This window comes from Dipodomys merriami, unplaced genomic scaffold (genome assembly GCF_024711535.1).
Source record: "Dipodomys merriami isolate MVZ:Mamm:240054 unplaced genomic scaffold, mDipMer1.0.p SCAF_16, whole genome shotgun sequence".
Lineage (NCBI taxonomy): Eukaryota > Metazoa > Chordata > Mammalia > Rodentia > Heteromyidae > Dipodomys > Dipodomys merriami.
This window is the reverse complement of record NW_027202937.1, coordinates 1,604,817-1,626,600: the sequence shown is the minus strand read 5'-3', so window position 1 is coordinate 1,626,600 and position 21,784 is coordinate 1,604,817. Positions and strand designations below refer to the sequence as shown.

Sequence of the window (21,784 nt, the reverse complement as noted above, 5' to 3'; positions counted from 1 at the left end):
CTTGAAGCACTCCTGTGGTTTTAGATATTGCCCTGATACCAAAGTTAGGGCCTGCTCATCCTTTCTTAGAATCCTATCCAGGGTGGTGGTAGAGGGAAGTCCAAACATTCTTAGCACTCAAACATCAAACAATGAACTGGAGTGTCAGAAAAAAAAAGATATTTAACTCTTTGCTCAACAGTATAATTTTTTATCACGTACAAAAGCAACAGAACCCTCATATGAAGCATAGCAATTAAAAATGAGGTTCAGAAAAATACTTAATGGCATGGGGAAATTATTCACGTTATGTGTCAAGGTTAAGAGCACTCAAAGAGCTATGATAGTATCATTTCACCTTTGTGGTGCACATTTTTAAGTGCATAGAGAAAACCAAAATAATACACCTGTGAATTCCACAATATTTTATTTCTCGAGAGAGATTCTCAGTAGCTCTCGCTTTCATCTGAGTTCTCATTAGGGTTCTCCACTTTTTTTTACTAACCAAATTGGGATCAGAGATTTTGCAAGAAAATAGTCAACAATGCTTTTAAGACTACTATATATGTAACCAGATAGGAACCTACATTGAGAGAGAGGTCAGCATAAAACATACTGAAATATGACATATAATGATGATGATGATAACATCACACAAATTTATTAAAGCAACCAAATCTTGGTGGCTAACCCTTACTCATAACTGAACAAAAGCTAAAGAGTTAAAAGTGTTCTCTAAAATGATGACCTTTATTGAAAGATGCTTTAAGGACAAAAAAAAAAATGTTACAACGATTTCTACACTCTGGAGGGTATAATGTGGGGGGGGGGGAGATATCCTCTATAACAATAAAAAAAAATCCCTAAATAAGACAAGATGGAATTTGTGAGAATTTCTCTAAAATCCTGCAGTTGGCTCCAACTGAATATGTATTACTCATTTCTCAGAAATTAAAATCTTACTAAATGTCTGTCTTTCCATGTATTACTAAAATTGAGTTAATATGTAGATGTTTAACCCATATGCAGTGAAAGCAGAAGAGGTTGGTCTTTCAACCAGATTTGTCATACCCAAGGCCCTTCTTCATGTGTGCATAAAACAATAGATAGACTGAAAAGAACCCCAGAGACAAGGCAACAAGGGACCTCTTCTTAATGTGTCATTTGCAGATGACTCTGTAGTCCTTACCTCAGATATGGTGTGTACACTTGCACATCTGAGGGAAGCTGGGGGGGGGGGGGGAGAAGGGGTGAAAAAATGCAGCGCAGGGGCCCATCAGCTGCAGTGGACATTTGAGGAAAATGAACTGAGCAACTCAAGGGGGCGGCAATGGGAGGGAGGGAATGAGAGAGAAAGAGGGAGCAGCTGACACCAAGCCAAAGGGAAGAAATGCACCCCCTCACCGGAGAGGAAGGAAGAGTCTGGTGAAAGTTCGTGGAGTGCATCCACTTTGCAGATGGAAGCTGACGTCGACTGTCCCTGGGGAGGTGAAAATGCATTGGTGACTTTGACGAAGAATGATGCCACCATGTTGAGAAACATTTGTAGCCACTTCATCTCAATAAATAGTTGCAAAAGGAAAGAATATATATAATAGATATGTATGATAGATATAATATATATAATATATATAATAGATACATAATAGACATATAACAGATATAATAGATAGATATAATAGATATACTAGATATATAATAGATATATATAATAGATAATAGATATATAATAGAAATAAAAGATATAATAGATATATAATAGACATTATAATAGATATACTAGATATATAATAGACATAATAGATATATGTAATGGATATAATAGATATATGTAATAGATATATATAATATATAATAGACATATATACTAGAATAGATGGATATAATATAGATATAATAGACAGATATAATAGATATATGTAATACGCATAATAGATATATAATAGATATGATGGATATAAGATATACAATAGATAGAAATAAAAGATACAATAGATATAATAGGTATATAATAGATATAATAGATATATAACAGATATAATAGATCTATATAATAGACATAATAGATACATGTAATAGATATATATAATAGATCTATGATAGACATATAATAGATATAATAGATATACTAGATATATACTAGATATATAATAGATATAATATAAATATAATAGATATATGTAATAGAAATAATAGATATATAATAGAAGAGATAGAATAGATATATAATAGACATATATAATAGATATATAATAGACATCATAGATATATGTAATGGATAATAAATAGATATATGTAATAGATATAATAGATATAAGATATACAATAGATAGAAATAAAAGATATAATAGATATAATAGACATATATAATAGATATAATAGATAGTAGGTATATATAATAGATATAATAGCTATATTAGACATATATAATAAACATAATAGATATGTGTAATGGATATATATAATAGATATATGATAGACATATATAATATAAATATAATAGATATATGTAGACGCTGAGAATCCCACGACCGCAAAGCAGCGCTGCCGTCGGAAGCTGGCGGGAGGAGCGAGGCAGGCGCGGCGGCCGCGGCGTGGAGTCGGCTCCCGTGGCCGTCCGGACGCGATCGGGCCCGCGCGTCCGGGCAGCGGGCCCGGCCCCCGCCCCGCGCCGCCCCTACCTGCGCTCTCGCGCGCTCCACGAACTGGAGCGGCGCTCGGCCCAGCTCGGCTGCGGCTCCGACCCAGGGCAGCCAGCCCCGGACGCACGGGGGGTCGCGCGGGCGCCCGCGCCCGAGCACCCAGCCCAGCACCGCGCACGCGAGCGCCAGCACGGCCGCCACGGCGGCGGAGAGCAGCTCCATGCCGCCGGAGACGCTGGGGAAAGCCCCGCGGTGCGGGCCCTGCCGCCGCCGCCGCCGCGGGTTCGGGATCAGCCGCCGGGCGTCCGGATCCTGCGGCCACAACTTTCGCCGCGACTTCTCTCGCGTACTTGGAGCTCCTCTTCCCCGCCCCGACTTTTAAGCCACTTCGGCATCCTCGCTTCCAAGTCTCCGCCCCACACCTCTCTCGGGAATGTTTGCCAACCTCGCAAAAAGAGAAAAAGAAGTCCCGGGCTGAGCGGGGCGGGCGGAAGCGCTCGCACGCGGTTGCCATGGAGACGGGGCGTGGCGAGGCCACGGGCGTCTCTCTGCGGACCAATCGGCGCCATCGCCGCGCCTGAAGGACTACATTTCCCAGAAGCCTCTTGGACTCGGCTTTGTGTCTGGGCTGCGGTGTGCGGGGCGGCGGGGCCCCGCTCGGTGTCTGGGGTGCGCGGAGCCGAGCCCAGCGCGGGAGATGGGTCCTCTGCGGGCGCTGGCGGGCTGAGGAGGGACCGCCTTCGCTGAGCGGCGCCGGCGAGAACGGGGGTGCATTTGCGGTCCGGACCTGCCGCTGGATGTCGGTCCCGGAGGAGGAGGGGGCGCGGCCGCCGCTCGCGCAGCGATGGCCGCGGGCCAGCAAGTTCCTCCTGTCGGGCTGCGCGGCCACCGTGGCCGAGCTAGGTACCCGCCGTCCCCGCGAGGGCCGCGGCGCGGTGTGGCGCCCGGAGGGAGTGATGGGCGGGCCGTGGGGCCAGGCCGGGCCCCGAGCACCCCGGAGGGCCGCGCGGGCGTGCGGGCCGCAGAGCCGGGCCAGGCCCCGCCTCGGGGGCCTCCCCCAGCCCCCTGCCCCGGCGGGAGGCCTGGGCCGGCCGCGGCCAGGCGGGCCTTGCCGGGAGAGGGATGCGCTCTCGGGCCCCAATGGGTTACTTTTGAGGAGCTTCCTGAGCTGCCCCTCCGCCCGCCCGAGGCATCATCCCTGCCCGCGGGGAGGGGGGAGGGGGGTGGGGGAGGAGGAGGCGCTTGGACTCGACCTGGGCGCCTGTCCCTTGACCTTTTCGCTCGAGGTGGGGCTCTACCACTTGAGCCACAGCTCCACTTGCGGCCTTTTGGTGGTTATTTGGAGTTAACGTGCTAGTGATCTCCTAAGAGCTTGGAAGAACAGTCTTCCTGAATGAGTCAGAGACCACCTAGCAGGCTTGAGGAGGCCTATGCCTGAGGAGGTGGCATTTCTTCCAATTATTGCACCGGGAGAGTGCGTGGTCTCTGTGAGACTTTAACTTTGTGCTTTCACTTACCCTTATTTTCTCCCCCCACCCCATTAAAACAATTAAAAAGTAACAGCCCTGATGTGTTAGTCATTTGAAAACAGTCCTGTCATAACACAAATCTATTTTGTATTTCTAGCCTGTTGGGGGAACGTGGTCATGACCTGTTGTTTATACTCTTCTCATCTGGCCCCTTGGCCGCTCTATTTTTTTTTTTTCTTTCTCTAAGCTGATGGGGAATTCTTTTTTTTTTTTTTCATTGATTTTACTGAAATAAACTGTTAACTTTTAAAGAACTCTGAAATCTGATTGCCAAATGACTTATTTCCAGTTTGTTTTGTAATCAATGTTTCTCATTAAGTCTCAAAAGACTTTGTACAGGAACATTCCTCTTGTAAAAAGCCAGGGTGAACATTATTGGAGGACTGCACATGAGCGAAGAGGAAAGCCAGGGTGTGGGAAGGATTTCCAGTAAGCGAGCTCTGAGTCGGAGCCTGAAATACTAAGTAACCAGAATGAAAACAGAATTGTTTTTATAAAGTTTTTTGCTTAGAATCTCCCATGTTTAAGTTCCTATGTCAGCATCTCTGTGCATAAGCTTATTTATGTTTTAGGAAATGATTGGCAAGTTAGTAACCTTTCCAAAGGCCACTGGAAAGATTTAATAGTGTCTCTTTTTTTCTTCAAAAAAGGTGGTGGTCATTGCCAAGTCTTAGTGGTGTCCACGAACTTGTCAGGATAGCATGACCTCATGACATGATAGTATGACATTGCGTTGGATATAATGATAAGCTTGATTTTTCTTATGCGTATCGGGAAGCTTAACTGTTTTAATGTGAAAGAGCTGTCTCTATTTAAAAATGTAAACAGAATTTGAGGCTTATAAAGGAGGCCATGAGTAGGCCGTGCATAAAACATACCAGAGCTGGTAAAAAACCACTTAATCTATGCCCTGATTGAAAGAATATTGAGCATTCCACCCTTGCATATAAGAGAAGACATACACTCCATTACATCTTCTGTTTCTGAAACACCAGGTTCCTAACAATGTAGAACTCGGCTTCATCATGCATTTATTGTAGTACCTGAGAGTATGTGGTACAGGGTTCTAAAGTTGGATCCATCTTGGCTGATATATTCATAACTGCAGTCCATTGGATATCACAGAATATACTTTAAATATCCCCTTTGGAAAGCAAAAGTTGAAGACTAGATTTTAGATGTAAATTTCTGCAAACATCAAGGGATTTGTATTCCAGACTGGCCTGGAATTTAGGATGATCCTCCTTCAACCTCCCAGGCAAGGATTCACACACACACACACCATGGAATGTTCTGACTCTTCACTGGTGCCTCTTTCTGGGGTACTCTGGTGCAGGGAGCCTGTGGGAATTGATGGTTCTGCTGCAGAAAACATGGGAATGGGTCTAGGGCATTTTTAATTTTCCCTTACTTAGATGTATTTCGAAACTTGAGAACCATGAATCGTGAGGAAAATACTGATCCTGTGATTTTATAAATCTGCTTTGTTTCTCTGAATCTTGTGATTTCTCCCTCCCCACCCCTTGTCTATTTTTTCTTTTGTTAGCAACCTTTCCCCTGGATCTCACAAAAACTCGACTCCAAATGCAAGGAGAAGCTGCCCTTGCTCGACTCGGAGAGAGTGTGCGACAACCTGCGCCCTACAGGGGCATGGTGCTCACAGCCGTGGGCATCATCCAGGAGGAAGGCTTCCTAAAGCTTTGGCAAGGAGTGACACCCGCCATTTACAGACACGTAGGTATTTATCTTGATCCCAGCTGGTAAGTTTGTTCCGAGTTCAGTGTTTGTCTCCTCTGCTTTTCTGTTCCCAAGTCCAACAAATCATTAGAAGGGGAAAAAATTTGCCAACTGCAGTTAGTTTTCTGAATTTTCAGAAATATATAGGAAAATACTGAAGTAATGAACTACTTTGTTCACCACCATTTTACCATTAAGATTTATTACTTATGAAATTGTAACCTCGCTGTACACCACCTTTATTATAACAATAAAAATTTTGATAGAAGAAATTGAGCAACTTGTTTAAATACACATACATACACATAGATTTATTTCACATATTAGAAATTTTAGGGGAATGTGTTAATTCTCCAGTGCAGTTCCATACATTTGTTCAGTGAAAATGTTTTGTACCAAACTACATACCAGAGCAGTTGAGACAAAAAAAAAAAAAAAAACACACACCTGCCTGGAGAAAGCCACTGTGGTCTGATGAAAGGATAAGCAAGAAGAGAGCAAGTTGATCATTAGTATGTAAGCACTCTCTTAGAACATTCACTGAGGGCCTAGAATGCGGGAGGAAGGGTAATGAGTGAACAAACAGAAAAGGGATAATCTTTTCTGGAAAGATTCAGACAATGGCATGTGAAGTCTTGAGATTTAAAAAGAAGTGTCCCATTTAGAGGAAATATCAATAAGCCCATGTTCAGGTGCAGAGATGCAGGAGGGAAAGACACAGCTAGAGCGAGAAACGAGGCCAGGCCAGCATGTCCTCTTATTAAGCAAAGACCTGAACGTGTGTGTGTGTGTGCGCGCGCGCGCGCGTGTGTGTGTGTATGCGCACACACATGCATGTGCAAGCTAAAACTGAGTTTGAACGTAGGGTGTGGGTGTTATATTCAATGTTTTTGCTTTCTACCACTTGAGAACCACTTCTGTTTTCAGCTGTTTTAGTTTTGTTTTCCAGTAGTGAATTGGAGATATGGGTCTCATGGATTTTCCTGCCCATGCTGGCTTTGAACCACAATCCTCAGCCCCCCAGCCTCCTGAGTAGCTGGGATTACAGGCATGAGCTCACCCATTTAATGGTCTGTTTTCCAGTGTACTCTGGCGGTCGGATGGTCACCTACGAGCATCTCCGAGAGGTCGTGTTTGGCAAAAGTGAAGATAAGCATTACCCACTTTGGTAAGTTTTGTTTCTGTTTTGAAAATAATTTGCTATGGTCCCTAAAAGTTTTAGTGTCTTATCTATTAGGTTTAGTAAAGTTTTATGTTCATATTAAAATTACTGTAATCATTACCCTGCTCATGTAACTGTAACTCTTCTGTACAGTATCTTTACAATAAAATACATATGTTTTAAAAAGTAAAATTACTGTAATAAACTTAGATAATCACAATAGAAATTCAAATAAGGTGCAGAAGAGTCTGCACCTTACAGACATAATGTATCTACATAACTTAATGCACATTTAACATTTTAATGTTAAAATTTCTAACAGCATATTTTTTGTAAATATCAACCATTTTTTTATTTTACTATTATTTTATAACTCAATGTATTGTTAGCTTGATTTGGTGAGTATAAATAAACTATACCATTACGTATTTGTGTATGTTTTAATAATAGTGTGACATTCTTCTCTATTTTAGATACCCTGTATTGGTAGACTTTGGCAAGCCTCAGGTTTTACATCTCTCCTAACATCCTGAATATGTAGACAATATTTCACCTCACCAATAATTATGAAAAATCATTAAAATTATCTTCAATCTGTTGAGGGAAATTTAAATTACTGCAGTCTTACCTGTTGTAAATTTTTAACGTGTGGTCCTCTATCCAGTCTCTAACTTATAATAATAATTATCCAGTCTCCTCTTGCTCACTATTGGCTAGGAGAAGAGAAGGATGAGAATAAGATGAAAAGAGTTTTAGAGAGATGTTTTCAAATACTATTCATTTGGGGAACTTATAAAGTAGGGGATTTTAAATTTTGGTTTATTATCCTTTGTCTATGAGGCTGATTACAACTGTGCTCTTATGCTTTTATGACCCTGTCTTCAGATTTGAACTATAGTCAGCTCAGATGTTTATGTCTTTGAAGCAACTGTCTCTTTGGATTCCAGTAACGTAAGGCTGGACACTTTAGATTTTAACTTTGGTCCTTCCTGTCAGTAAATAGCTAAACCACATACTTTCTCTGTGCTTTATCTTTATTTTCACTTTGTGTTTTACCCAGCATCTGTCTTACCTTCTTGCCATGGATTCACTATACAAATCTGGAATTAATGGCAATTTTTAAAACATGTATCCTAGGAAGTCTGTCATTGGAGGGATGATGGCTGGTGTGATTGGCCAATTTCTAGCCAACCCAACAGACCTGGTGAAGGTTCAGATGCAAATGGAAGGAAAACGGAAACTTGAGGGAAAACCACTGAGGTAAGTTCTCCAGTTAATACTTGATACACTTCCTTTTCTTTTTGCCAACACCATGTTTTGAACATTTACCTAATGGACTTATTTTTATAACCCAATATCCATAAAGGTGTCCCTACTGATCCTTTTAGCTTAGAAGTTATATTTAGCTGGGCAGCAGTGGCTCACAGCTATAAACTGGCTACTCAGGAACCTGAGATCTAAGGATTGCAGAAGACGGCCTGGGTGAGGAAAATCTAAGAGACTTGTCTCAGCTAACTAGCAAAAAGCCAGAAGTAGAGCTGTGGCTCCAGTAGTAGAGTGGCAGCCTTGAGCAGAAAAGCTAAGGGATAGCTTAATCAAGGCCCTGAGTTCAAGCCCCAGGATGGAAGGAGGAGGTTGGCTGTGGGGGAGAAGTTACATTAGGAGGAAAGCTAAGCTGGACCTTTTCTTTTTCTGATGAAATGTGACTGTATGTGTAACTCTGCTGCTTCTCCCCACTTAATTGTCAAATTAGATGGTAGACTCTTGGCCTATTGCAAGTGATCATTAAAATTTTCCCTTGTAAGATCTCCATCATTGCTGTTGTGGCTTGGAATTGTGGCAGCCACTTTTACTGTCTGAATTTTCATTTTAGAAAAGGCTCCCTCTAAAGGTTTCCCTGAAGGCTACACACGCCTGGCTTTCCCCCACTTGCTTCTATGAAAAAGAAAATTAACAAGGTCAACCTTGAAACTTCTTCCCACTTCCTCATCTAATAGCATTCTTCCTACATAGGATTGTTTTATATTACTTCAGATTATAGCAGCTATCAGTGAAAGTTATGCAACTGCATTGACATACACCACCGGAATACCAAGAGTGTTCAACTTCGTTATTATTTCCCTTAGATTCCGTGGAGTGCATCATGCATTTGCAAAAATCTTAGCTGAAGGAGGAATCCGTGGGCTGTGGGCTGGCTGGGTTCCCAATATACAGAGAGCAGCGCTGGTGAACATGGGAGGTGAGAGAAACTGTACTGAATTCTGAATTCTGATTGCTGTTGTAGTTGTAAAAACAAATGCTTTTTGATTTGTAATAACATCGATGACAGGTGGCACATGTGTTTTGATGTGATAGTGAGCAATTCCATAGAGCATTCACCTGTATGCAGTAAGGTGTGAATAGCATTTCCTAAGGTGGACAAATTGTGGCAGTAAGGATAAAGACCAAACTTGTTCTCAGGCCTTCTTTCTACTCTAGACCTTGCATTAGCATTAGCATTAAAACTGAAGCCAGGCACTAGTGGCTCACACCTATAATTCTCGTTAGTCAGGAAGCTGAGATAATGAGGATCATAGTTTGAAGCCAGCCCAGGCAGACAAATCTAACCTCCAGGCAACCAGCAAAATAGCCTAAGGTGGAACTGTGACTCAGTCGGTGGAGTACTAGCTTTGAGTGGAAAAGCCAAACAAGGATGTAAGGCCTTGAGTTCAAGCTGCAGTCTTGGAACAACAACAACAAAAAGATTAAAACTGGTATATGATGTCATTATGTGAGGGCTATTATATCCAGACTGCCCTCATTTTCTCCCTAGTTATACTTGTTCCTATTCCTAAGTGGTTCATCTTATACTGACACTTCAGAAATACAGTCCTACCCCTTACTTTGCATTTTCAGTGACCATCTTCCTTTTATATGTTACAAATATAAACATTTTGTCATCTATACCTCTACAAAGCTATAAAAAATTTAAAACTAAATATTACTTTCACTCAGGAAATATTACCAGAATGGTAATATGTACTACTGGCATGGTAATTGGCATGGTAATACATACTACTGGTTTGGTAATACATACTGCTGACATGGTAATACATAAAACTGGAATGGTAATACATACTACTGACATGGTAATACATACAACTGGTGAATGCATAAGTGACACTGACCCTTTGGGGAAAATAGAAGGAGGAAAGCATTTTTAAATAAGTGACATGTCAGTGAATGGCTTTTTTAAGAAGACATAGCAGTCTTAATTAAGTACACACCTAATTGGTGACATTAAAATGTAGATTGTGTTGCCTGGCATAGTGATGCACACTTGTAATCCTAGTGCTATGGAGGCTGAGGCAAAAGGATCAAGAGTTTGAGGCCAGCCTGGGCTACATAGCAAAATCCTGTCTTCAAAGCAAAGTAAATCCATATAGTTATAACATTTTATAAAAACAAGAGGTCAACCAGAGCCCACTATCCAACTGAAATATCCTAACAGGTAATGGATAGACAAACACACGAACCATACCAGTCATGCACACGTACCAGAATGAATACAGCACCTTCATGAGAAGTACCAGAATGAATACAATATCTTCATGAGAAATGAAGTATAGGAAATATTGCTGTAATAGAAAAGAAAAGAAGCAGCAGCTGGTCTTTCCTGTTTAGAAAAAAGAAGCAGAAATGAAAGCCTCCCTCCTGTCATCCTAGGGTTTCATCTCAGAACGGTCACCTCCCGCACATGCACGGCCTGGGGAGGTAGGTGCCAGCAGTGCCCCTGACCTCCATCCTTCCACGTCCCCTTCTCTGGTACTTCCTACTTCTGTGCCCACAAAGCAACCTCCCATCCAACTCTATCCTCACATGCGTAGCCACAACCCACAGTGATTTATCTGAAATGCAAATCCAAAGGTAACTGATTCCCTTAAAATCCTGCCCTTGCTTCTCATTATTCAGATAACAAAGTGGACATTTGGAACCTGACATAAATGGTCTACAAAACTTGTCCTGGGCTTTCAGAGACTGAGTGATTTCGACGCTTCTGCTGGGAAGAGTGAAGTATAAAGTTTGCGAGTTATAGTACAGATTCTGCTTCCTGCACAGATGAAGCTGCTGCTCACTTCTGTGCTTTTTTCCCTCATTCCCCTCCTTTCTGCAGTTTTCTTTTACAGATCCCTAATGCTCTGCCCCTACAAGCCAGGACCTCCCATAATCCCTTCTGTGTCCTCTGATGCCAGGTGTCCTCTCATGTGTTTCTGTAGTTCACTGTATTGCTATTACTCTGTACTTCCTTTCATTGTCTTCTATGCATCCCTATCTTCCACCAGCCCCTTGAAGGCAAGGACCATGTTTTTATTCATCTCGGTATTCTCATTACACAGGTGATGAATGAATTAATTATTGAAGGTATCTTAGGACCAATAACATGATCCTAAGAAATTGTTAAGTATTATTTTTTAAGGCTCCAAGAATGTACCAGTTAAAACAGCAAAGTCAGTCAGTCTGTTTATCTATTTCAGTCCATCTGTGTCTGCTTTATGCTTGTGGATATTTTGGTTTCAAGGAATCTTGCTGTTTGTAGTTTCTCAATGTGCTACTTCAAACTCTTGTTGCTTAGATTTCTCTCCCAAGTTCTGTCTTCCTTAGAATCTTCATTTAGATGCTCAGTGATCATGGATTCACCACACTAATTTATCAAGGTGCATCATTGTCTATTCATAGCTCGGTTCTTTCCATTTCCCAAGGTATGGTGTTTTGACACTTTGACTTGCTCTTTATATCCAATTAGTCTAGTCAGTTTTGTCTTGCAGACCTAGCTCAGGTTCGTGCACTTCTCTCCATCCCTGGAGCTACTTCTTTGGCCACCTAGGATTTGTCCCCTCCTACTGGACCATTACAGAAGGCTGGTCCATATGTCCCCACAGCCAGTCTGCCTCCACTGTGCCTCACAAGTGTGGTTACCAAGAGCACCATTGCAGCCATCTTATTTAAAAACTGAATTTTCATCTCCGTCTCCATAAATGGCAACTCTGCCCTTTAAGTTGTTTGTACCCAAAACTTTTTAACCTTATTCAGTTTCCTTCTATCTGCAATCTGCTTGTTCTGGCTTCAGATTTTATTCAGAAGCTGAGCAGGACTCCACACCTCCTTTATCTAAGTCATCATCATGTCTAGGGTCTCCTATCTATTCGCTTTGTATCTCTACCATCTAGTCTCTACAGAACAGTGGCAAGCATGCTTCAAAATAGCATGGTGCCCAATCACCTACCCTCTACCTCCTCTGCCATCCTGGGCCTACCCTGCCTGACCATACCTCTGGCTGGTCCTCTGACACCCCCTGCTTGACAGGCTCTGCTTTTGCCTGGGACACTCTCTCTTCATTTACAGGGATATTGTAGGCCTCTGCTCAGATGTCAGCTTTGCAAGATGCCCTCCCAGATCACCCTATTTCAAAACAGTACCATGCTTCTACCCCTCCAGCTCCCTCTTATCTTACTTGTCTTCAGAGATTTACTTCAGGAGATGATACCATCTGTAGTTTACTTTGTGAGAGAGTAGGAGAGCAGGAATTTTGCTCCCTTTATTCAGGATTTCTCCTCCAGACTTAGAATAGTATCAGGCACATGGTAAGCACTCTGATATTTGATGAGTTGATCATATGTCCTTTATTGCCATATTCCAGTCTGGTTTCCTCTCCTTCACTGTGGGTAATCTTTATAAAACTCCAGCACTGTGATGTAACTTTGCTGTTTAGAACCCTCTAATAACTCCTCCTTATCATTGACAAACAATATGACAAAAAGTATGACAAAGCTGATTGTGGAATCCTGGTCAAGATGTTTTCTTTATACATGACTGGAACTCATGGCAGCCTAATTTAAACTCAAAAAGGAATTCATCAATTCAAATACTGGAAATCGGAAATCCAAGAGGGTTAAGCTGATTTTAGACACAGCTGGGTTGAAGCGTTCAGATGATACAATGAAATGTCTGTCTCCTCCTCTTCTGCTCCTCCCTCTCTGTGTAGCCCTGTTTCCTCTGCTTGAAAACAAGAATGCCATCTTTCATTCACGGACACATTCCTGCTCCAAGACTCATATTCAACACAAAAGATCTTTCTTCACTGTTGGGTGAACAAATACTTAAACCTTCTTTTTCCTTTGCCAGATTTAACCACTTACGATACAGTGAAACACTACTTAGTGTTGAATACATCACTTGAGGAAAATATCATGACTCATGGCTTGTCCAGGTAAGTGACTTTTTTTTTTCCTGGATCATCTTTCCTTTCATTTTTGGCCTAAATGCTCACTTTGACGGTCTTTCAACCAGGAACCTAGTGGTATCAATTACCCCTAAAGAAGGATGATAGTGTATACATGAAGAGTAATTTTCTTAACATTTGTTTGCAATGAGATGGAGGTAACAGATAAAAATTGCAGGATATTTAGATTAAACCATACTGTCCCATCCCGGAATGAGTTGTGATGATGGTGCTCCACTAAGCACGACAATTGTGTGTGAAATGGACCGCGAAGGGCCCCTGCCAGAGACTACCAGACAGGTGTTCTCTGAAAACACTGGACAGTACATTTTTTAAAGTCACTTGCTTACTACAGGGTTCAGAAGAGGGAGAAAAAAAATGACCACTTGGAAGGGCATAAAAAGGAGGGGAATCTGGCCATCAGTGGCTCACACCTATAATCCTAGCTACTCAGGAGGCTGAGACCTGAGGATTGCAGTTTGAAGCCAGCCCAGGCAGAAAGTTCATGAGACTCTTATTAACTAAAACACTTAGGGAAAGCGCCCAGGCTCAGTACACACACACACACACACACACACACACGCACGCACGCACGCACGCACGCACGCACGCACGGAACATGGTTTTTCCCAGATAGAAGAAAGACATTCCGGGGAGGGATTTACCTGCACCTCTGTAATACGGCTGTCTGATTCTCCATTGGAAAGAGTTCCTTCTAGAAAATCTACTGTCCTTGACATGAAGTTCCTGATGGTACTTTCACACTCTAGGTCCCTGAGCCACCGAGATGCCCCTACCTGTGTATCCTATGGTATTAATAACTCAATAATACAATTAGTAATATTAAATAATACAAGTATATTAGCAGCAGCAAGTCAGTTTTGTTGGAGACACAACAAATACACAGCACACAATTTAGTGCTTTTAAGTCCTTGGCATGTGCTGTTCTGTCTTGCTTGCATCCTCATCTTCCAGGGCTGCTCCTGCTTAGCTCAGTCCTGCAGTCGCCTCTAGGCCCCATCCTGCCTGTCCGTCACTCCCCCACTGCCACCCCCTGCAGTGCTTATCATAGGGCTCCTTCCCCCCTCCCCCCCCCCCCCCCCCGTGTGGTTTTATTCAGTGCACTTAGCAGCACTGGGAATGAATGACTTGTTTCTCCTTTGCCTCTCCCCAGAAGAGGGTAGGCCCCACAGGCCCCCTTCACTGCTGGAAGGATGCCTGAGTAGACTCAGCACAGAGTTGGTGACTGTGGGTTACATTTTTATTATAATTTTCTTCTACCTCTTTACTAAATTAAGTATTAATTTTTGGCTGATGAAACTGTTATGTAAGAAGAGCATTATAAGCCAGCCACTGGTGGCTCACCCCTGTCATCCTAGCTACTCAGGAAGTAGAGATCCGAGGATCCTGCTTCCAAGCCAGCCCAGGCAAGAAAGTCCATGAGACTCTCATCTCCAATGAACTATTCAGAAAAAGCTGGAAGTAGCCGGGTGCCGATGGTTCATGCCTGTAATCCTAGCTACTCAGGAGGCTGAGTCCAAAGCCAGCCCGGCCAGGAAAGTCCATGAAACTTTTACCTCCAATAAACCACCAGAAAACTGGAAGTGGCACTGTAGCTCAAGTGGTAGAGCCCTAGCCTTGAGCTGAAGAGCTGAGGGACAGCACTCAGGCCCAGAGTTCAAGCCCCATAACCGATCAAAAAAAAGAACAAGCTGGAAGCGGTATTGTGGCTCAAGTGGGCGAGCACTAGCCTTAAGCCAAAGAAGCTTAGGGACAGCTCCCAGGCCCAGAGTTCAAGAAAAACAAACAAACAAAAACAGCATTATATTGAATATTATATTTAGTATACTATCTTTTTCTTCTGGGGATAAAGATTTTGAACTTGATTGCTAGGCAGGCACCCTGACACGTTAGTCATATTAAGTGCTGTTTCTTAACATTTAGTAGCAACTAAATATTACTTTTAAATTTCATTTATTTGCATCTACAGTTTATGTTCTGGGCTGGTAGCTTCTATTCTTGGAACCCCAGCTGATGTCATCAAAAGCCGAATAATGAATCAACCTCGAGACAAACAAGGGAAGTAGGTAGCTTAATGGCTGTAATAATATTGTGTTGTACAAATGTTTCCTTGTGATTATTCTTGATAGAAGTGTATTTGTGCAGTGAGGAAACTGCTGTAGGTAATTACTTGCTTTTTGTCAAATGGAAGGTTCTACTCTAGGGATCATCTGATTAGATAATTAACAATCATATTGTTTAGACATAAGGTGTTTATTGAGTTTTTACTGAGTGTTTTCATAGACTTTTTGAAAGCTTACTCTGCTGAGAATTTAGAGTACTTTCTTTAGAAGCTTTCAGGTGACATGGGGAGTTTGATTTAATGTAAAATAGTGAGTTCTCTCTAGAAGAGATCAGGTGGCTGAATTCTAAAGTATACTACAAGGGTGGGAATGAATAGAGTCAACTTGAAAATAAAGTTCAAGCTCAAATGAAACTACTTAATATATATATATATATGCACATACATATATGTACATATATGTGTGTTTACATGCATATGTATTTATAAACTTGTCCTAAATAAGCAGGAAGTATTTTACTGTTTTCTGATTACAGGGGAGAATGTAACAGAGGTCTTTTGATCTTTGCAGGGGACTTCTGTATAAGTCATCAACTGACTGCTTGGTTCAGGCTGTTCAGGGTGAAGGCTTCCTGAGTCTATATAAAGGCTTTTTACCATCTTGGCTGCGAATGGTAAAGTTGTTTGTTTTATCTAATTTGCTTCTTTTATATTTAATTTACTTTCAATCTGTCACTATTTTCCTCTTCTGGTTTGTGGAATAGTTCTTCCCCCAAATCAAGCTCCATCTTCTCTTTTTAGAATGTCTTTTTGTTTTTTTAGTGTTTTTTCACCTCTCCTCAGAATCATGGTGCATTCCTTGGTCTAGTAAGGTAAAGTAAATCAGTTTAGTGCCTTGGCAGTTGCTCAGGTATTCTAAAGCTCATGGGTAGAATTTTGGTATGGTAAAATCTTTCCTAGTCTGTTTCTCTAAAATACAATAGATTGGGCTGGGAGACAGATTTCACAGTATAAATTTTTCCCATGACAGTTTTACTGCTTTAAAATTTATTAGTTTGATGACAAATGTTACATTACCTATTAATACTTACTATTACAGAACTCTGCTTTATAAGAAAGCATTTTATCATCCTTATGTGGTTCAAGTACTTTTTTTAAACTAAAATGCATATCAGACTTATCCAAAGACTATTATTAAAATAAGGTCTTTTGTAAGTTAAACAATATTTGAAAGAACCATGAGTTATAACCCTAGAAATTCAAATGATCAAAGATTGACATAATATTATACACATGTATATCTGATTCAGCACATATTCCATATGAAGTCCCTTACTAAAGGGCTCAGCCTTGGTCAGCAATGTTAAAGGAAGAGTGTTATGGAAAGAGGCTGATGCTGTGGAAATATATAGAAAAAATAAGTGTAGTTTACACCAAGGAATTTAGAAAACATCCCTGGAGAAGATTTTTGAACCGAGAGTTGAAGAATGGGTAAGACTTAGCAGGCAAATGGGGGAGAAAGAAACTTTCTAAGAATATAGAAGGATGATGGGCATGGACAGAGAGCCTGGTAAGTCCAGTGAACTGAGGGAAGCGCAACAAGCCAGGACACGGAGACCCGGAGGAGACAAAGGTGAGGTGGAGAAGGCAGAGACCAGACAGGCAGGGCCACATGAACCCCAGGGTGGTGGGCACTAAGTCGGTCCCTGACCATTGGTGATTAATTCCTCAAATGGGGATCCTTTTCAGGAAGAAGATTTGGGAGTAAAGCAAGTCTTGTTTTAGCCAGAGCAACTCTAAGAAACTTGTCCAAGATCTCACAGGTCAAGGCAGAGCTAGAAACTCGACTGCAGGTCTGTTGCCCTCAGTGCAGGCTCCTCACTAGTGTAGTGTGCTGAGTAGGTCAGGATCCTGTGGCTGGCTTACGGGAAAGGAAGAAGACATTGCCTAGTGATGTCTGGCTCTCGGGATGGCTCAGTGGTAGAGTGCTTGCTTTGCATGCATGAGGCCCTGGGTTCAATTCCTCACACCACATAAGCAGAAAAAGCCGGAAGTGCACTGTGGTTCAAGTGGTAGAGCGCTCACCTTGAGCTGAAGAGCTCAGGGACAGAGCCCAGGCCTAGATTTCAGGCCCCACAACCAACAGAAAGAAAGAGAGAGAGAGAGAGAGAGAGAGAGAGAGAGAGAGAGAGAGAGAGAGAGAGAGAGAGAGAGAGAGAGAGAGAGAGAGAGAGAGTCTGGCTCTCCAGAAAAGATCACAGTATGTCCTTACCTTGTTGGTCCACTGCAGCATGTGCCCAAGTGCAGAAAACGAATACAGACTCGAAAGTGCTCCCAGTCACTCAAGTCACTGGGACTGGTGAGTAGGCCGCAGTAGCTGGCGTGTTCATGTTGCTCAGGGCGCGTGGCAGGATATCCAGATGGTGATGTCCTCAACCTGGCTGCTGCCTCCTCAAGTCAGCTCTGGAGCGAGCTCCACGTTATCATCAGACAGTTGCTCTGTACACACAGAATCACAATAGGAAAAGCTTACTTGTAAACTTCATAGTTAAGAACATCAACCCAAGAAGCCTCTGAAGTATCCAGCCCACAGAACAGCATGACAAAAGAAGTAGAGCTAACCACATGGGTTCCTGTGCACCATCTCAGTATGGAAGGAATGATTACACAGGCTGCCCACATGCAGTCCCGTGCAGAGGCCCAGCAAATCCACTCTTCTCCTACCCGTGCTCCTTGGCTGTATGGTCCCCTCATCAACTCCCTTCTGAACCTAAGTAAACTCCACCAGAATCGGTTCCACCAGGTAGAGGTAGCATGACTTTGCTTTCTTCCATCCCCGGCCAGTTCTTACCTGATGTGCCTATGGTTTTGTTCCTGTGATGTTGTCATAGCACGAAGAATGTGTCCATGAGAACTAGAAGTGATTGTATAGTCCTTTGTGTGTGTGTTTGCCAGTCCTGGGGCTTGAACTCCTCGGAGCTTGAGTACTGTCGTTCAGCTTTTGGGCTCAAAGATGGTACTCTGCCACTTAAGCCACAGCTCTGCTTATGGCTTTTTGCTAGTTAATTGGTGATAAAAAGTCTCATGGACTGGTCTGCCTGGGCTAGCACCATGATCCTCAGATCTCAGCTTCCTGGGTAGCTAGGATTACAGGGGTGAGCCACTGGCCCATCACACATTCTTAACTAAGACCTCTTGCTGCTTCATTTTTGTTGGCACAAGAAGGTGGTGCCTTTATAACTTTATATCCCTTATATATACACGTCTTCATACATCAACTGACTAGGATATGTTCTCCTAAATATGCAACTTAAAGGAGAGAGGCTAAAAATTAGGTTCAAAGCATCCTTTGCCTGGTCCATATCTTAGTGGTTATATCTTTTCTATCTTTTGTAATTCCTAGGGATAGCTCAGCATCACTCTGGTTAAGGTTAAGCCTTTCTGAGCTGGAAGCTCTTTTCCCTATTTAATGTGAATTTTTATAGACATGTTAGAAGACATCAGGTGTTGGAATTTTAATGACCTAACTCTTAAAGAATAATCTTTTCCTTCCTTTCAAGTTGGTAAGTCTCTAATTATCATACTGCATGTACAAACTATGCAAGAGAATCCTAGCCTACAAGTCAGGCCTCAAGATATTTCCGTGAGAACACCGAAAGAATGGAGAACAGAAGAAACCTGCGGCCTAGCTCTTCACCGTGTGGTATTTTATTGTTCAGCTTCAAGTATCCTCATCTATAAAATGGGGATAGCATTTTTTATTGTAAATTGGTGGGTTTGGGGTTTTTTTAGAGAAACTTTTGATAAACAGATCATGAAAATGCTTTGTAAATTATAAAGTGCTTTACAAATGGATTCAAAATTACTCATTTTCAAAGGTGTTGATGTATATGCATACATGTAGATATTCATAATCGCTTTGAAATGTGCACTAATCTTTTTGGTTAATCTTTCAGACCCCTTGGTCATTGGTGTTCTGGCTTACTTATGAAAAGATCAGAGAGATGAGTGGAGTCAGTCCATTTTAAGCCGCAGCTTTACTGCGGCCCTCCCCACTGCGGTGTTCAGTATTATTGAAATGGGCGTCGGCAACACCCAGCCCCTATCATTTCTACCTCTTTAGGAAGATAACTTACTCACAGACTGTGATCTATAGGGGGCGGCACTTTATTTTTCCCTGGAAACCCAAGGCCTCTTTGACTCCTCTTTTTATCCAAATGTGATCACAAGGCTCTGGAGTGACACTCAGCACTGGGTTTCTAAAGAAGAACGGAGTCTGGGCACTTCTGCCCCTTTGACCTGCTACTCTATGCTAAGGAGGCTGCTTAGAGGAGGAGAGCCGGAAGGAGCCAGCATATGCGATCTAAGTAGACAGTAGGAATGTAGAAGAACATATCCATAGCGCTTAAGAAATACATCTGACCTGTATGTATGTCAGTATTTAAAACCGAAGCTTGACGATTCGCTTTTCTGTTGCTATCCAAGTGTACATATTGTAAATTAAAGGGCAACGAATGAACATTCATGAATCAAAATATTTTTAGTTTCCTTACAGGAAGTTAATGTACACTTATGTTCAAGGAAGTTGATGTACAATTTCTTACCAGGAGGTTGGAAGAAGTCAAGATGAGATGATGAATGTCAAGGAATGAAGCAAAGGCCATCAGTGCCCACCCTAGACCCACAGTCACTGGTCAGTGCCCTGCCACACTGCTAATGACTTTCCTTGATGAGACCAGAAGAGCATTTGCCATGTTCCCTGTCCCCTTACAGCTCGGACTGGTTACCACTTCACAAGAATCTTAATAAGACTTGCAACTTCATTGATTTAACATTTATCTGTACTCTGGGTGGGCCAGACATACCTGTAATCCTAGCTACTTAGGAGGCTGAGATCTGAGGATCGTGGTTTGAAAACAGCCTGGGAATACAAGTCTGTGAGACTCTTCTTGCCAATCAATGAGCCAAAAGGCAGAAATGGAAACATAGTTCCAGAAATAGAGCCCTAGCCTTGAGCAAAAAAAGCCAAGAAAGAGTGCAGAGCCCCACATTCAAGTCCCAGTAATGATACAGCAAACAGCAACAAAACTCACCCGCATAGGGCCTCTTGTAAAGGATTTTCAGCTACCATCAGGTTTTCAGTAGTTTTAAAGCAAGACTTACATGAAGCCATCCAACACTGATGTGTATCCTCTCTAATATCCTAACACTGAAGATGAGAGAGAGAGAGAAATTCACATGTTAGACTGTCAGTAGCCTGAATACTCTTCAGTTTGACAAAGCACCTTGCTTGAAATACATTGAGTATCAACTTCCCATGGTATTATGTCCTCAATTTTCCATTGAGCTCCTTTTCATGGTCTAGAAAGTTAAGAGAGTCACCTACGTACTACCTGCTCTCCAAGCCTTAGATAGGCTATTTCCAGATGGATGGCTGTAACTATGGGTAAAGACGGCAAAGATTAAGTAGGAAACACGAAGGCTGAGGCCCACAAACACCTTGAAGCTAACCAAATCAAATTGGTTATAATGGACATGAGTGATGTTAGCACAAAAATGTTTAGAAGAGCTTTGTGGGTGCATAATGTATCATCACTGCCACTTTCAGAGGGGAAGTACGCTTTTAAATATATCTTAATGAGATGTAACGATATGCAGTGACTTATTGTTTTCTAGTTGCAGATTGCGATGTTTAATCTCTTCCAGTGTTTTGTTCCCTATGTTTCCATCACACTTGTCAATCTGATGAACTTGTTAAATATAGTTCCCGTATCCTATGTGTTTTGGTTCCCAAGTGTTCTGTATTGAATCATTTGGGGGAGATTTTTGTTTACTATGGTTTGTAATTTTTTAAATTAAGACTGGATCAAAATATATGCGCATTTAACTATGAAAATTTGACTTAGCTTTATTCTTTTGGGGACGTGGAATTAAAACATTGTGGAAGTACTAACACTGTTCTTTGGTGTGTGAATTAAGTAGAGTAAGTGGTTTTTATTTTTTCATGTGAAATAACTGGGATCATGTAGTGCAAGTCAGGAGCCCAAGGCTGAAACAGTGTTGAGAAGTACAGGTGATGATGCTGGTACAGGTGAGGGCTGGCACAGCAGCAGGACGAGAAGGCAGATGTCCTGATTGTCAGGAGCATTAAAGTTCTGGTGTGTGAAGTCAGTAGGGAGGAAGTCTTGAGTCTTCTTCACAGCAACCCAGTCTGGTGATGGATAGTCTTCCAAAAACAGTTTTCTGTATGAAAGTTTTTCTCGTCTATTTTCAATGAATCCGAGTTGCTTCTAGCATAAGTTTTTTTGTTTGTTTGTTTGTTTTGTTTTTGTTTTTTGTTTTTTTTTTGGTCATGAGGCTTGAACTCTGGGCTTGGGCGCTGTCCCTGAGCTC

At 42.0% G+C, this 21,784-nt stretch overlaps 2 protein-coding genes across 6 annotated transcripts in view; one reads left to right on the top strand and one right to left on the bottom strand.

Moving 5' to 3' along the window:
- The window catches only part of Cyp39a1 (cytochrome P450 family 39 subfamily A member 1), a 45,336-nt gene extending 42,322 nt beyond the window's left edge, over window positions 1-3,014 (bottom strand). Inside the window, exon 1 of one of the 3 annotated variants that reach the window (XM_070023598.1) lies at window positions 2,661-3,014. In XM_070023598.1, coding sequence (XP_069879699.1) covers window positions 2,661-2,843 — 183 coding nt within the window. In that variant the 5' untranslated portion in view covers window positions 2,844-3,014. Of the gene's footprint in view, window positions 1-1,383; window positions 1,493-2,660 lie in introns of those variants that run through there. The other 2 variants (XM_070023596.1, XM_070023597.1) reach the window with 2 other exon arrangements.
- A 246-nt stretch (window positions 3,015-3,260) lies between these two features.
- Slc25a27 (solute carrier family 25 member 27) lies at window positions 3,261-21,512 on the top strand. Of its 3 annotated transcripts, XM_070023592.1 has the most exons (10): window positions 3,261-3,524; window positions 5,697-5,888; window positions 6,971-7,055; window positions 8,187-8,309; window positions 9,176-9,288; window positions 10,755-10,802; window positions 13,212-13,296; window positions 15,299-15,391; window positions 15,963-16,065; window positions 19,999-21,505. In XM_070023592.1, exons 1-10 carry the CDS (start codon window positions 3,419-3,421, stop codon window positions 20,041-20,043), a joined length of 993 nt encoding a protein of 330 aa, XP_069879693.1. In that variant the 5' UTR covers window positions 3,261-3,418; the 3' UTR covers window positions 20,044-21,505. The 3 variants fall into 3 exon arrangements, with proteins under 3 accessions (XP_069879693.1, XP_069879694.1, XP_069879696.1); XM_070023593.1 differs by lacking the exon at window positions 10,755-10,802 and having other exon boundaries at window positions 17,682-21,512; XM_070023595.1 differs by lacking the exon at window positions 10,755-10,802 and having other exon boundaries at window positions 19,348-21,504.
- Window positions 21,513-21,784: the final 272 nt, after the last annotated feature.

Excerpts from the sequence above, each read along its gene's own strand:
- Slc25a27 (XM_070023592.1), top strand. The coding sequence starts at position 3,419 with ATGTCGGTCCCGGAGGAGGAGGGGGCGCGGCCGCCGCTCGCGCAGCGA. Across the intron at positions 10,803-13,211 it reads CACATGCACGGCCTGGGGAG|ATTTAACCACTTACGATACA; the intron begins GTAGGTGCCAGC and ends TTCCTTTGCCAG. Across the intron at positions 13,297-15,298 it reads ATGACTCATGGCTTGTCCAG|TTTATGTTCTGGGCTGGTAG; the intron begins GTAAGTGACTTT and ends TTGCATCTACAG.